This window comes from Sceloporus occidentalis, unplaced genomic scaffold (genome assembly GCF_023333645.1).
Source record: "Sceloporus occidentalis isolate IW3139 unplaced genomic scaffold, rSceOcc1.0.p SCAF_2, whole genome shotgun sequence".
NCBI lineage: Eukaryota > Metazoa > Chordata > Lepidosauria > Squamata > Phrynosomatidae > Sceloporus > Sceloporus occidentalis.
In genome coordinates this window covers 33283768-33298700 of record NW_028316982.1, presented here as the reverse complement: position 1 = coordinate 33298700, position 14933 = coordinate 33283768, and the positions used below count along the sequence as shown (strand labels likewise).

General features: G+C 42.9%; 1 protein-coding gene across 2 annotated transcripts in view; it reads left to right on the top strand.

Moving 5' to 3' along the window:
* RNF13 (ring finger protein 13) overlaps window positions 1–14933 on the top strand; it is a 102813-nt gene that overhangs the window by 66498 nt on the left and 21382 nt on the right. For both annotated transcript variants that reach the window (XM_089509059.1, XM_089509060.1), the window contains exons 6-8: window positions 947–1037; window positions 7226–7331; window positions 12269–12362. In XM_089509059.1, coding sequence (XP_089365185.1) covers window positions 947–1037; window positions 7226–7331; window positions 12269–12362 — 291 coding nt within the window. The remainder of the gene's footprint in view (window positions 1–946; window positions 1038–7225; window positions 7332–12268; window positions 12363–14933) is intronic.

Below are 14933 nucleotides of genomic sequence, written 5' to 3'. Positions count from 1 at the left end.
ATCACTTTAGCCAATGGAGCCATTTTTATCTCAGTTTTTATTGATGTTGTAGTTTAGCTTATTGTTGATGTCTTCTATTTTTGTAAACAATGCAAGAACCTACTTCTCATGGGTTAAGGGCAGTATAGAAAATAAAATTACATGGTTTTGGGCATAGTGCAGATGTGAGAATGAACAGGAAGCACTGAAGTGTACCTACTTCCCATTTTCTTTCCTTGCCCTATTGTACAGTGCACCCACATCATATGCGGGCGAACCTTACACAGCTTTCAGCATATGCTGAAAGCCATGCTGGGAAAAAGGACAGTGCACCCCATAAGGGGTAATGGCATGTGTCGCCACATTGCCACATGCACGAGCCCTATTCATTTAAATGAGGCTCGAGCATACGTGGAATTCCCTTTACGTGGGGGCGGGGGGCGGAACGGATCCCCGCATAAAGGAAGGGTGGACTGTAACTGAAATGGAATTTGCCAGTTGCATTTCACCTACAGATAAGCCATTTGTCAAAGGTGGAAATAAAGCAGTAGGGGGTGTGAACTAGGAAAGGAGGTGAAGTATTATGAGGAAGAGAGGAGAGCACAGAGTGAACATGCATAACATAGCCCAGCAATATCCTAATGTTGTCTTAATGGTACACAAGCCAAGGCAAAGGCAACTCTTTTGTACTATAATAATAGCAAGTAGTGCCTTATGCTCTCTTTAAATACTTCTTAGAATACTGTCTCTGTGCCTGTGGATGCCTATAGAAACTTCACTGATACAGATATTTTTACATGGAGAATTTTATCTGCTAAAATGCATGGCATACTTAGATATATAATGCTATTGAAATACACCTTCTATTCACTGTGAATCAGCTTATATTCAGCAACTGTAATGAGCAACACAGTCATAAATTAATTTCATATGTTATTGCTAGTAATTTTTCTCTTTCTTTAAACAGTTGATGTTTTAAAGAAGATTGACATTCCATCTGTATTCATTGGTGAATCATCAGCTAAGTCTTTAAAGGAAGAATTCACCTATGAGAAGGGGTATGTAAAGCTTTAATTCTATTTTAGCTATTCGTAAAGTATCATTACTTGAACTATGATTGTCAACAGTAGCAGCAGCCTTTGGTAGATAAAAACAATTGTCAAAGGGTTCAGATTTAAACATTTCAGTAAAATTCACCACAACATTTTGGAGATGTTGATGTAGAAAGTCTATATATGAGGGTCTTTCCTACAGAAAAAGGAATATTGTCTTTCCTCCTTCTGTGTAAAGGCTCCGTCTCACTTTTCAGCTTCAGAACCCAAGAGCACTGAGATTGCAAGAAACATAGGAACTTTCCCATGCTTGTTGAGTTTGGTGCAGTAGGTGAATAATAAAAATACTGAATTGTAGAAAATTCTCTGTGAAAAATGCTTGTCAGTGTGGTTTAATGATGACACTTCTTGGTATTTTGAAGAGATACCATCTGCCAGCTTGATGAGGAAATCAATCAAATAAATACCAGACCCTGGAAGCATGACTTTTTTGAAGTATGGTGGTCATGGTGGAAAGGAGATTCAGAAAATTGTAATCCAGAAGAGAGAATGTCTTAAAAATCTGATGACTGCTATGGGCAGCATGGATGCTCAGACCTCTACCCAATGTGTAAAGTTCTATTGCTTACTGTGAAAGATGCCCTTTATGCTTGTAAAAAAATATAATTAGTTTTGTTTTACTTTACTGGCAGATTAAAAACTTGCTTTGACAGAGAACTCTTTCCATAACTCGGATGTGTGGGGGCAAGGATTGCATCCCACATATACAGTTTTGAAGTAACATCATTGTCAGATGGTGTGTGTTAGTGGTGCCCAATAATTAGTTACTTATATATCTGTTGCCTGTTAACAAATTATTAATAGTTATATACTACCGTTCTGCCTTAGAATCTCAAGGGCAAAAAAGACACCCAAAAATAGCTGTTGTCACATCATCAGCTGATCGTTGGAAAAGTGCAAGTTGACATATTTGTAGCTTTTTCTGTGCTTGTTATTTCCAACATTGTATGATTTGCTCTTTGCATAGCAATGATAATTCCTTTGGAGATCTCAATTCTGTCTGTCTGTCTAGTCTTTAGCTGCATCTGCACTGCAAAAATAATGCAGTTTGACACCACTTTAACTGTTGTGGCTCAATGTTATGGAATTCTGGGATTTGTGGTTTTGTGAGATATTTAGCCTTTTCTGTCAGAAAGCTCTGGTGCCACAAGAAACTACAAATTCCAGGATTCCATAGCATTGAGCCATGGCAGTTAAAACAGTGTCAAACTGCTTTATTTCTTCAGTGCAGATGCAGTCTCTGTGACTAAAATGACCTTTCAAGGTAAACTGATTCAGGGGTAACCCGACATCCATAGTTTAGCAACTAAATGAGCATGACATTCGGGACAGAATGAACACGTCTACCCATGTACACATTTTTGTAGTGACTGGGTCCAGTTACAGGTAGAAATGCCAACACTCTCTATAAAGTAAGTTTTTAATTGGCCTCTACTATGGATCTTGAACTGTATTTTGCAGAACACAGTTCAGCCTCACTCTAGCATTATCATATTGGTTTGATAGTAAAAGGACAGGTTGCTCACCTGTAACTGTAGTTCTTTGAGTCGTCATCTGTGAATCCACACAAATGGGTTATTCTGCGCCTGAACAGCAATTTCGGATCCTACTGGAATCGCTAGGGAAGATTTTTGGCGGCAGCTCCGCCCACACTCTATATAGCCTCGGTGTCTTCCCATCCTTTCTCAGTTCAAGAAGTCCACCGTAAGAGCAGACAAGGAAGAAAGTGCAGGACACCTCAGAGGGGAGGATAGACGGGATTTGTGTGGATTCATAGATGACCATTCAAAGAGCTACAGTTACAGGTAAGCGACCTGCCCTCCTTCTTCATGGTCTCTGTGAAGCACACAAATGGGTTAGACTGACAAGCTGAATGTCTCCCAGAGGAGGGTGTGTCCTGGCAATAAAGATATCAAACCAGGAAAAAATAGAGTGAGTCTGTATCATTAACAGTTGTCAACTAACCTCAGTGAATTGCAGAAAGAAGCACAGCTCTGCCAAAGGCTGCCTTAGGGCGGTGTCAGATATCAAATCTGTAATGCTTGATAAAGGTCAGCGGTTGTGACCAGACTGCGGCCTTACAAATGTCCTCCAAGGAGATTCCGGACAAGAAGGCAGAGGAAGTGGCTACTGCCCTGGTTGAATGAGCTCTAATTTGAGCAGGGGGAGTCTTCCCAAGAACTTCATAACAAAGGTGGATAGTGGAGGTCACCCAGTTGGAGAAACATTGTGGGGTGACAGGGAGTCCCAGTTTGGGAACAGAGTAGCAAATAAAAAGTTGGCAAGAACGTCTCGAGACCGAAGTCCTGTCGAGGTAGAAAGCCAAGACCGTCTGATGTCGAGGGAGTGGAGGCGGCGCTCGGTGTCAGTGGTTGGGTTTGGGGCAAGTGTTAGAAGAACAATGTCTTGGTTGAGATGTAAGATAGAGACTATCTTCGGCAGAAAGGAAATGTCCGGTTGGAGGATGACCTTATCCTTAAAAAATTTGAGGTAGGGAGAGTCGGTATGGAGGGCATTCACTGGCCTTGCGTGCAGAGGTCAGTGCGACCAAAAATGCAGTCTTCCAGGTGAGGAGCCTGAGGTCACAGGAAGCGAGAGGTTCGAAGGGAACTTTAGACAGGGCTGCCAACACAAGTTGTAGATCCCAAGCTGGAGTCGGGATGGTGGTTGGGGGGCTTGAGATTGGTCAGGCCCTTGAAAAATTTCTTTATCAGCAGGTCGACAAAAAAGGAGGGACGGCCAGAAAACTGGTAGCAGGCACAAATTGCCGTGAGGTAGCATCTCAGGGAGGAGATGGAGAGGTCAGATCCAGAGAGGGAGTTGAGAAACTCAAGGACAATGGGGGCATCGACCTCCAAGGAGGATAGTCCCCTGTCAATCAGGAAGGAAAGAAATTTGTTCCACTTGAGGGAGTAGGAACATTGAGTGGAAGGTTTATGAGAGGCCAGGATGACTTGTCGAACCGGAACTGAGGCCCCATACAGACAGGCCAAATAAAGCTGCTTTGGGTCACTTTGGAGGTATGTTGTTTAAATGTTGCATGCGTCATAAGAGTCCGGAAGCCGCACCAAAGCCACGATCCAGTCCTAAGGACTGGAGCACAGCTTTGACGCAGCTTCCCGACTCTTAGGATGCATGCATCATTTAAATGGCATACCTTCAAAGTGACCTGAAACAGCTTTATTCTGGCAGTCTGTATGGGGCCAGAGAGACGGTTCAAGGTAGAATCCTCCAAGCCACTAGACGGAGAGTGTTGACATCTGGGTGGCAAACCTGACCGTTGTGAAGGGTCAGAAGGTTGGGACAGAGAAGCAAAGGCCGAAACTGGTTGTTGGAGAGGTGGAGAAGAGGAGCGAGTCACAGTTGTCTCGGCCACCAAGGGGTGACAAGGATTGCATCTGACTGGTCTGTTTGGAGCTTGACTATCACCCGTGTGATCAGAGGAAAGGGAGAAAATGCATAGAACATTTTGTCCGACCAGCAGAAGAGGAGGACATCTCCTAACGACTTATCGGACGGAATCCTGGAGCAGAACTGGCTGCACTGGAAGTTCAGGTGGGAGGCAAACAGGTTGATGTCCGGAGTTCCCCAGAGGAAGAATAGATGACAGATGATGTGAGGATTGAGTTACCTCTCGTGGTAAGAGTCTGGAGCCCTACTCAGTCTATCTGCAACCTCGTTCTCCTCCCCTGGGAGGTGGATGGCTTGTAGAGTGATGTGTCTGGGGACACACTAGTTCCAAATTTGGAGGGTGAGACGGAGGAGGGTAGAAGATCTGGTGCCTCCCTGCTTGTTGATGTAATACATCACAGTTGTGTTGTCGGTGAGAAGAAGGACCACCTGGTTTCAAAATGAGGTTTTGAAAGATTTTAGGGCCTTCCGGACTGCTAACATCTCCAGGGTGTTGATATGCTAGCGATGCTCTGCTGGGGACCATCTCCCATTGACAGAGAGGTTGTTGCAGTGGGCTCCATATCCGGTGGGGGAGAGTGGGGGAGATGTCTGTAGTGAGCATGAACTGGGGCTGAGGAGGCAGGAAGGTCAATGCCCACGCAGGTGTTCCGTGGATCGAGCCACCAATGGAGGAAGTGAACCACCAGCCTCAGGATGGTGATCCATTTCTGTGGATGGTCATAGGCTGGGTTGAACATGGAGAGGAACCAGGATTGGAAGGGGCATATGTGGAGTTGGGCCCACGGAGTGACGTATGTCATGGATGCCATGTGGCACAGCGCAACCTGAGCTATTCTCGCCTTCATGCGTCTGGAAGCGAGACAGCACTGAATGGAGGACCTGAGGTTTGTGAATCTGTCCTAAGGGAAATATGCTCTCGACGCTGTGGAATCTAACATGGTGCCTATGAATCACACTCTTTGGGTAGGACAGAGAGTGGATTTTTCTGTGTTGACCATCAACCCCAAGGCTCGAAGGAGGGAGAGAGTATAGTCAAGATGTCCCAAGAGCATGTGTCTGGTTGGAATGAAAAACAACCAGTCGTCGAAGTATGGAAAGATGATGATGTTCTGCTGGCGGAGGTATGCTGCCACGATTGCCATATTCTTGGTGAACAGCCTCGGTGCAATGGAAAGTCTGAAAGGCAAAACACAGAAGCGAAAGGAGTCAGGACTGACAGAAAAGGCAAGGATGTTTCGGTGGTCCTCTTGGATGCTGATGTGAAAATAAGTGTCCCGAAGGTCCAAAGCGGCGAACCAATCTGACTCCTGTAATAGGGGCAAGATGTTGGAGCTTGAGGGCATAGCCCCTCCAGACAATTTTAAGCACCCAAGAGTCAGATGTCATGGAGGCCCAAGAGTGGTAAAAATGGGCCAGGCGGTCCCCAAAGGTGGGGCAAAGGGTAGAAGTGCACTGGGAGACTTCAAAAGCGCCATTTGCCCTGGTCAGAACCCTTCTTTTGGAAGGGTTGTTTATATTCAGATTTTGATTGGCATTTTCCCGAGGATGAGGACAGTTGTTGAGAGGGAAAATGCTGCTACTGAAAATCTGAAGGCTTATTGGATCAGGGAGTTGATGAGGAGAGGCTTCGAGCACAGGCTTGGAGAGTTGATAGGGCTCAGATAGGCCCTGAAGAATTGGGAGAGACTCGGCTCGAGATGGGGAGCAGAGATCCTCTCAAGATAGGTATCCTGGTCTGGGTGGGTGGTTGGCCACACGGTACCGAGCCCGAGTCGGTGTCAACGGGTGCCGAGGGTTGTTCTGTATGAGACCGACACTCGGCATCTGAGGTTGTTGAAGGGCGAGATTTTTTGTCCTTATGATGAGAGGACTCTTTGCCCTTGTCCTTAGAAGACTTATGCTTCTTCTTGTCAGACTTGGAGCCATCTGAGGCTTTTTTCCATTCAGGAGAGGGCTGCTGCCCAGGCCCCTCATCATCGCTCTTTTTCCATTTCTCCGGAGTAGGAGACTGCGGAACCCCAGAGGAGGGTTTGCCCTCAGAAGGAGCCTTGGGAGTGACCCTAGAAGCAGAGGGAGGCTTGAGGATTTGCATGTACAGCCAAGAACGAAGGCGCATCTCCCTGTTTTTCCTTGCCTGCAGTGTAAAGACCTTGCAGTGAGGGCAGATGGAGACATTGTGATCCTCACCCAGACAAAGGAGGCACATAGAGTGGCCATCCTGGCTGGGAATCTTTCCTCTGCACCTCTTGAAAGAGTGCAAGGACATCATTGAACAAGCCGAAGGGACAATGGTCAAACAAGCCATAAAATACTGTTGATCAGAGTCCAAACAAGCCAGATCACTATCCAAAGAGAAGTCAAAGCTGAAACGTGGTCAAAAGCAACAGGAAGGAGTGAATTCCAAGCGAGGTTCCATGTGCTGCTCATGGGGGTTGGACAAAAGGAACTGAGAAAGGGCGGGAAGACACCGAGCCTATATAGAGGGTGGGCGGAGCTACCGCCAAAAAGTCTTCCCTAGTGATTCCAGTGGGATCCAAAATTGCTCTGTAGGCACAAAATAACCCATTTGTATGCTTCAGAGACCACAAAGAAGAATGAATGATTTGCTATTTGACATTGTATGACTATTGTTTGACTTCATGTCCAATACTGTATTTCTGAAGTATATCATGTCAGAGTTTAGCTCATTCTAAACCTCCCATTTTCTCTTGTCTTCACAGGGGCCATATTGTATTAATCCCAGAGTTTAGCCTCCCTTTGGAGTACTATCTAATCCCATTCTTAATTATTGTGGGAATCTGTCTCATCCTAATAGTTATTTTTATGGTAAGTCTAATCTTTTATGCTCCTCTCTCAAGTAGAGTTGTATGTGTGATGTACACACTCACTTTCAGCCTCTACTGTTGTATTACTAAAATCCATGCTTTTGTTTTGTTTGTTTTTTAAAAAAAATGTTTTTTTATTAAAATGAAAGAAATCAGATATTTTTGTAGCTAACTATCTTGCCATTTCTGTGGAATGCCTTAGCATTCCCTTTCTCTGTTGGCAACATACTGATTTATTTGTAAGAGTTGTGTCTATCTTTCCCAGCCAAACCATTGCCAAATGGGAAAAACATAATCCAGTTTTTTAAATATGATTAGAAGATTAAAAGGTAGCAAGAGCTGTGGTGGATTCAATTTAATAATCTTGCCTCTGTCTATGAGATGCAGAGTTTCAAATATTTGTATGGTCTTATGGAAACAAAGCCATAGTTAAGTTTTATATCTGAATACCCCAAATATTTTAAAGGATTCAAATCATGGTAGTTTTAAGTGATTTTGTAAATTGTAGTTCTACAACTATGTCAAAATGTTGCTGGTTTTGTTTATGTCTCTTTATCTGGGTGGGAGCAGAACTTAATTTGTCAAACTGAGTATGTTCAAGCAATACATTGGTTTGTCCTAACAAATGCTACTGGGTTTGTAGCATAAACGAGCATGGCCTGTTACAGACTGCCAAAATAAAGCTGCTTCGGGTCTCTTTGGAGGTATGCTATTTAAATGATGCGTGGGTCCTAAGAGTCCAGAGGTTGCGCCAAAGCCACACTCCATTCCTAAGCACTGGAGTGCAGCTTTGATGCAGCTTCCGGATTCTTAGGGTGCATGCATCATTTAAACAGCATACCTCCAAAGAGACCCGAAGCAGCTTTATTTTGGCAGTCTGTAACAGGCCTATATTTCTAAAACTGAGGTTGATTTTTATTGCAAGCCATTTTTTCTTGCAGTTGCATCATTGGCAGTGATTGCTATCATTCCTTTTTAGAAACCCCAGGCTCCAGCAGGTAGCTAGCATTTCTTTGTGACATTGGTCTGTGCTGCTTAATCAGAAAATAATAATAATAAAAAAAGACTGAGCTGATTGCTGAGCCAGTCAGCATAAGGACAGTTGGAATTCTTTCTATTATCCTGCTTGTGAAATTGATAGGTTTTTTGCATCACAGCTGACGGTGGAACATTACTTCAGTGCCATAGTGAATTTGTAAACTTCATGGGTGATATGGCAGCAGAACCTCTGGAGACAAACACTAATGAATTGGATGTTTGTTTACTTTTTTTCACATGCTGACCTTTTTCCTAAAACACTTTATAGAGGGGTATGGACAATTAATTAGACCTTATGCAGTGAATTTGCCTCAATGATCTCTGCTCATAGATAGCTGCTTTAGTTAAAAGCCAAATGGAATTCCAGTTAAATTGGCATGAAAATGCCTAGGAAATTGCTGAATCTTTTAGATAGCATTAGCCTGCCCCAATAGGCTTCTCCACATATTCCCCTCCCCATAGCTGCCCACAAAAACCCACAAAATAGTGACAACAGTACTTATGTTGGCCTCTATTGATAAATCAACCAATTAATTAGGACTTATCCTTTGCACTTTTTAAAGGTAATCTTTTTGTGTAGTTTTCCAAGACAGTTCATCAAAACATACATTTCCTCTCCTGCAAACAAACAAACAAACAAAAAAAAAACCAAACAAAAAACCCTTATACTAACCTCTTAAGCGCTTCCATAGATCTTACAGTTCTTGGGTTCTAGAGTAGTCTAAAAATTGATTGTCAGAATTGTTAGATAGTAAATGCCATGTTAAGGGCTAGGGTTTTCTGTCACATGTTGTTTAAAAAAAACAACAAATTCCCCACTGTAATTCATGTAGAATTGTTGATGGTGTTGGTGGTTGTGTGCCTTCAAGTGAAACCTATCATGGAGTTTTCCTGGCAAGATTTGTTCAGAAGGGAGTTGTCATTGCCTTCCTCTGAGCCTGAGAGAGTGTGACATACCCTCAAATAACTCGGGCCCAAGCCATGTAGGGTTTTAAAGGTAATGACCAATAATAATAATAATAATAATAATAATAATAATAATAATAATAATAATAATATAGTTTATTTATACCTCCCGCCTCTCCCATGGATCGAGGCGGGATTACAACCTTAAAAGGCACTTAGTACAATTTACAATCAATACAACAATAAAATACTAACACTGAATTTACCAAGAATTCCTATTCTCTAAAAATTACAATTTGTCCATTAGCCAACAATCTGAGTCAAGGAAGAGCAGTTGTCATAACCTTTTTATATGGAATTCAGTGGATAAGCCTGCTGGAAGAGATCCGTTTTAAGTGCCTTCTTAAAGGCCTCTAAGATAGTAATGAGATGGATCTCTTCCGGTAGGTCATTCATCTTGGGGCCATGGCAGTGAATGCCTTATGTGAAATTGTCATTAACTTGGTATTATAATATTCTAGTAAGAACTTCCCAGATGTTCTGAGAGTGCGGGGCAGATTATGTAGGGAGAAGTGCTCCTGCAGGTAACTCGGGCCCGAGCCATGTAGGACTTTAAAGGAAGTAACCAACACCTTGTATTGCACCTGGAAGCTAATTGGCAGCCAGTGAAAATATTCAGTATTGGTGTTATATGGTCAAACCTAGATGTTTTGGTGACCAGTCTGGCTGCTGCATTTTGAACCAATTGAAGCTTCCGAATTTGGTACAAGGGTAGCCCCAAGTAGAGCGCATTGCAGAAATCTAACCGAGAGATTACCAGTGCAAGTACTACTGCTTCAAGGTCCTTTCGGTCCAGGTAGGGATGCAGTTGGCGTATCAACCAAAGCTGATACCAAGCAGTCTTGCCGTTGCATCTATTTGGGATGTCACTTGTAAGGCCGGATCCAGGAGTACTCCCAAACTGCAAACCTCGTCCTTTAGGGGAAGTGTGACCCCATCCAGGGCTAGGTGACAAAACTCCATCCCTGGACTTGGGGTACCTATCGTGAGTACCTCCGTTTTCTCTGGATTCAGTCTGAGTTTGTTTTCCCTCATCCAGCCCGTTACCGATCCAAGACAGGCATCAAGAGGAGAGATGCCATCCCTAGTCACTGCAATAGTCAGGGGAATAGAGAAATAAATTTGGGTGTCATCAGCATACTGATGACACCGTGCCCCATGTCTCCGGATGATATCTCCCAGTGGCTTCATGTAAATAGTGAAAAGCATGGGGAACAGAATGGCGCACTGAGGGACGCCAGATGTCAGCTCTCTCTTGGAAGAGCAGCTGTCCTCCAGCATCACCATCTGGAATCTGCCTGAGAGATAGGAATGGAATCACTGGAGCACTGTGCCCCCAATACTTAACTCTCTCAGGTGATCCACAAGGTCTATGGTACTGAATGCCGCTGAGATGTCAAAGAGCACCAACAGGGTCACACTTCCCCTGTTGATGCCCAGACGGAGATCATTGACTAAGGTGGCCATGGTGGTCTCAACTCCGTATCCTGCCCTGAAACCAGTTTGAAATGGGTCTAGATAATCAGCTTTATCCAAGACAGCTTGGAGCTGGAAGGCAACTGCCCTCTTGATCACCTTGCCCAAAAATGATAAAAGAGAGACCGGTCTGTAATTGTTTCTCACCAGGGGATCCAGGGAGGGTTTTTTCAAAAGCGGTCTAACGACTGCTTGCTTTAATTGTGATGGAAATCTTCCCTCCCTGAGGGATGCATTGATTATAGATTGTAGTAATGTTTTTATTGCATCCCCTCCCTGGGTGGTCAACCATGATGGGCAAGGATCGAAAGGGCATGTCGTCCTCCTGACACATCCAAGAATCTTGTCCACTTCATCAGTATTTACAAACTCAAAATGATCCAGTCTAACAAGGTCCACTGGATATCTCTCTTCCCATCTCTGCTATAATGCTGGCGTCCAGATGAGCCCTGTGTACCATGCCCAGAAGGTAATCGGCAGCCAATGAAGAGATTTTAGTACAATTGTCCCTTCCCTTACGTGGCGATCCATTCCAGACCCGCACACACATAAGGGAAAAAACACAGATGCTCAAGCCCCATTCAGATGAATAGGTCTCGTGCCCGTGGCAGCGCAGCAGTGGTACACAGGGCGCACACCACTGGAGTGTGCACCATTGTTTTCTTCTGGCACATGGCTCCCTTCTTTCTGGCATGGCTTCCAGCATATGCTGGAAGCTGTGTAAAACACCACTGTACTGGTGTTGTATGGTCAGATCTAGGTGTTCTGGTGACCAATCTGGCTGCTACATTTTGAACTGATTGAAGCTTCCGAACTTGGTACAGAGGTAGCTCCATGAAGAGCGCATTACAGAAATCTAAACGAGAGATTACCAGTGCATGTACCACTGCTTCAAGGTCCTTTTGGTCCAAGTAGGGATGCAGAGAGCTTAAGAGCTGCTTGTGTAAAAATATCTTTTCCTACCAAAAGATAGACAACAGGGAGGGGGATAGACTAATAAAATTCCTATGTAGAAGATTACCAGGTCTGACTGTGGTTTTGTTGCCTGACATGGACATAGTGTCATAAATATTTTGTGAAATTTTATGAAGTGTGAAATTAGCCCGCTTTGCCAGTTGTCTTCTAAATACACAAGTCATACTTCTTGTATTGACATAAGATTGTTAAAATGCCTATCTTCTCTACTAGTCACCTTAGAGCAACACCAGTTTTGCTCATAGCTTCATGACTTCAGAGAAGAGGGAACATTATAAGCTTTTTGGGCTGTTGGTATTTTGTATATGGAGGTGCAGCTTTCTTATTTCCACTGTTAGGCATGATTTCTATATGATTCAATGTGCACATGCTTTCCCTCTTTAGAGTAGCTGTTCTGAGAACAAAAGAAATTGAGTTGTTCTGTACATTTTTTCCCTTTTGGTTTCAACTTTCCATATTCTGTTTCTGTCTCTATCTTTCAAGATCACAAAATTTGTCCAAGATAGGCACAGAGCAAGAAGGAATCGGCTTCAAAAAGATCAGCTTAAGAAACTTCCGGTACATAAGTTCAAAAAAGGTAAATGTGGCTTTTTAGAATTGATTAAGCAATCTCTGCTGGCTGGTTTTAAATGCTACTTTGGAGCTACCGGGGGCATAAGTGCAGTTTGAAAATACAAAAAAAAACCAAAGCAAAACCTCTCCAAGAGCTTTCAGAACTGGGCAATTGGGCAAAAGTTATAGAGTACTATATCTTTTGATCATTGGATAAGACTGTTGCTATGGCCTTCCTGCTAAAAAGGGGGGTGAAGAAGGTGATTTACCACTTGCTGTCCCCTGTGTTACCCAGAGGCTGTTCTGGAGGATTGGGGACCCTTCATGGTACAGCAAGGGAGGTGATTGTGGAATGGACATCAGGGAGAAGTAGGAAATGACAAAAACACTTCCTTTTTTCCTCCAGTGGAAGTGGTCTTATATGTTGGGCCCCTGAACAAACAGAAGGCTCCCTTTCATGTGCAGGATGGCAGGTCTCATTCCACCTCTCAGCTTCCAGGCATCCCTGTGATAGATCTGAGACAGATCTTTGTGTAGCTGAGTTGGAGATCTGCTGAGTTGTTAATACTGAACCAAACACTTCTTCACTGCTAGCCAGAGAATCATTAATGAGCATAGTTATTTCAAACTTTTCAGTAACATTTTTAACTGCATATTGAAACAGTAACATTATAACTACAATTATAAGTCACTAGGTGGTGTAATGTCAGAAATGGAGATTTCTGTGTAATAGTGAATTTTCTTCCATGAACCATGATGGCATAGTATTTTGTTCTCCCATTTTACACTGTTTGTGTGAGCAGTTATTTGTGAAATATCCACTTGCAGTCGTGTTCGCAGAATGCACTATTAGAGACAAGCTGAACAGCCTTTCCAGAACTTATATTTGAACTAAATTATATTCTCCATCAGACTCTCTTGCCCATTGCATTTAGCTGACTGCTGAAGTCAGGCACAACATGTAACCCTTTCCATGGCACCAGAATCTATAAAACAGTTTGAAACATTACAGTTTTTAACTGGGAGAAAGATGCTGCTTCTACCAATGTTTTTTTTTTCTTACAATTTTTGCATAACTCAGGAAATTCTTTAAACCTAAACATACAACATGTAAACTGTTAATGCAACTACAGTGGTGTCGCTGGCAACATGAAATGTATGTCAGGCGTTCAGATAGGTATCGATTCAGGGGCTGTACCCTGTATGTCATTTGCCCTTGATAGCAAGGCTTGCATTATTGATGATATTGCTAGTAAAACTACCTGCAAAGCAGATGTTCACCTGAAAAATGCACACAGTGCCATATGCAAAGTTAGTTTCTCATAAAAAAATTAATGAGGCTTTACCTCTGCAAGGCTGAGTGATCTTTGCTGAATGTTTTTCTTTCTCTGGGGCTTAGAATTTACTATAAAGGAGTGATTTTGCATCAAGAAAGGCCAAGGCTAATTTTTCTCCTTGTTAAGGATTTTGGATGGAAATTCATTAAGAGGAATATGTATATAAAGTATTCAATGTTATTCCTGTTGTGTTGAAATATTTAATCAATCATGTTTTTTCACTGAATTGGCAGCAATTCTTTGCTTGTATTGGTAGAAAGCCAATGTGATGTGGTGATTTGAGAGTTGGACTCTATGACACTGGGAGACTAAAGTTCAAATCCCCATTTAGCCATGGAAACCCACTAAGTTACTCCCCTTAGGCAATTCACCTCCTTCATCCTCAAAGGAAGGCAAGGGCAAAAGAGGAAAGCAAGAACACAGTAAATTCTGCCATGAAAATCCTGTGATAGCTTCTCCTTAAGGTTGCTATTATAAGCCAGAAATGACTTCAAGGCACACAAGAACAAACAAGAGTAGGTGTAATAATAATAATAATAATAATAATAATAATAATAATTTGTATTCTGCTTAATCTTGAGGAATACAAGAGGATTACAGCAGTAAAACAAGGTACAGTTAAAAGAGAAATGCATTAAAATAAGGATGGCATTCGTGCATGTAGAATAATTAGTTTTTGTTCTTATTTCATACAGTAGGAAGGGATGCAGTGGGCCATGTTACCAGGCCCATGCCTGGTGTCATCCTCAGTTGGCTTTCAAGGCCCCTGACTGCTGTCTGTTTCCAAGGCCCTCTTTTTGAAAGCACTAGGAAGCCACTGTTGTAATTATCCATAATTTCATGCTGTGCTTTTCAGCTCCTGTGGGCCATAGTAAGCAGAGGTGGTATTGTCTGTCACATTTTAATAATAATAATAATAATAATAATAATAATAATAATAATAATACATTTTATTTATAAACCGCTATTCCAAATAGATCATAGCGGTGTACAAGAAATTCAGTATACAATACAATATAAAAATACAATGGACAATATACAATACATATATTGTATTGGATATAAGGATGTTGTCTTCCAGGTGAGGCCTGTTGTTGCTGGCCTGCCTCTCTCCCCCTCAAGATGGTGGTCAGGAGGGCTCATAGTCTTCCAGGCCAGGCCTCTCTCCCCCTCAAGATGGTGGTCGGAAGGAGGGCTCTTTGTCTTCCAGGCCAGGCCTCTCTCCCCCTCAAGATGGTGGTCGGAAGGAGTTTCTGTTG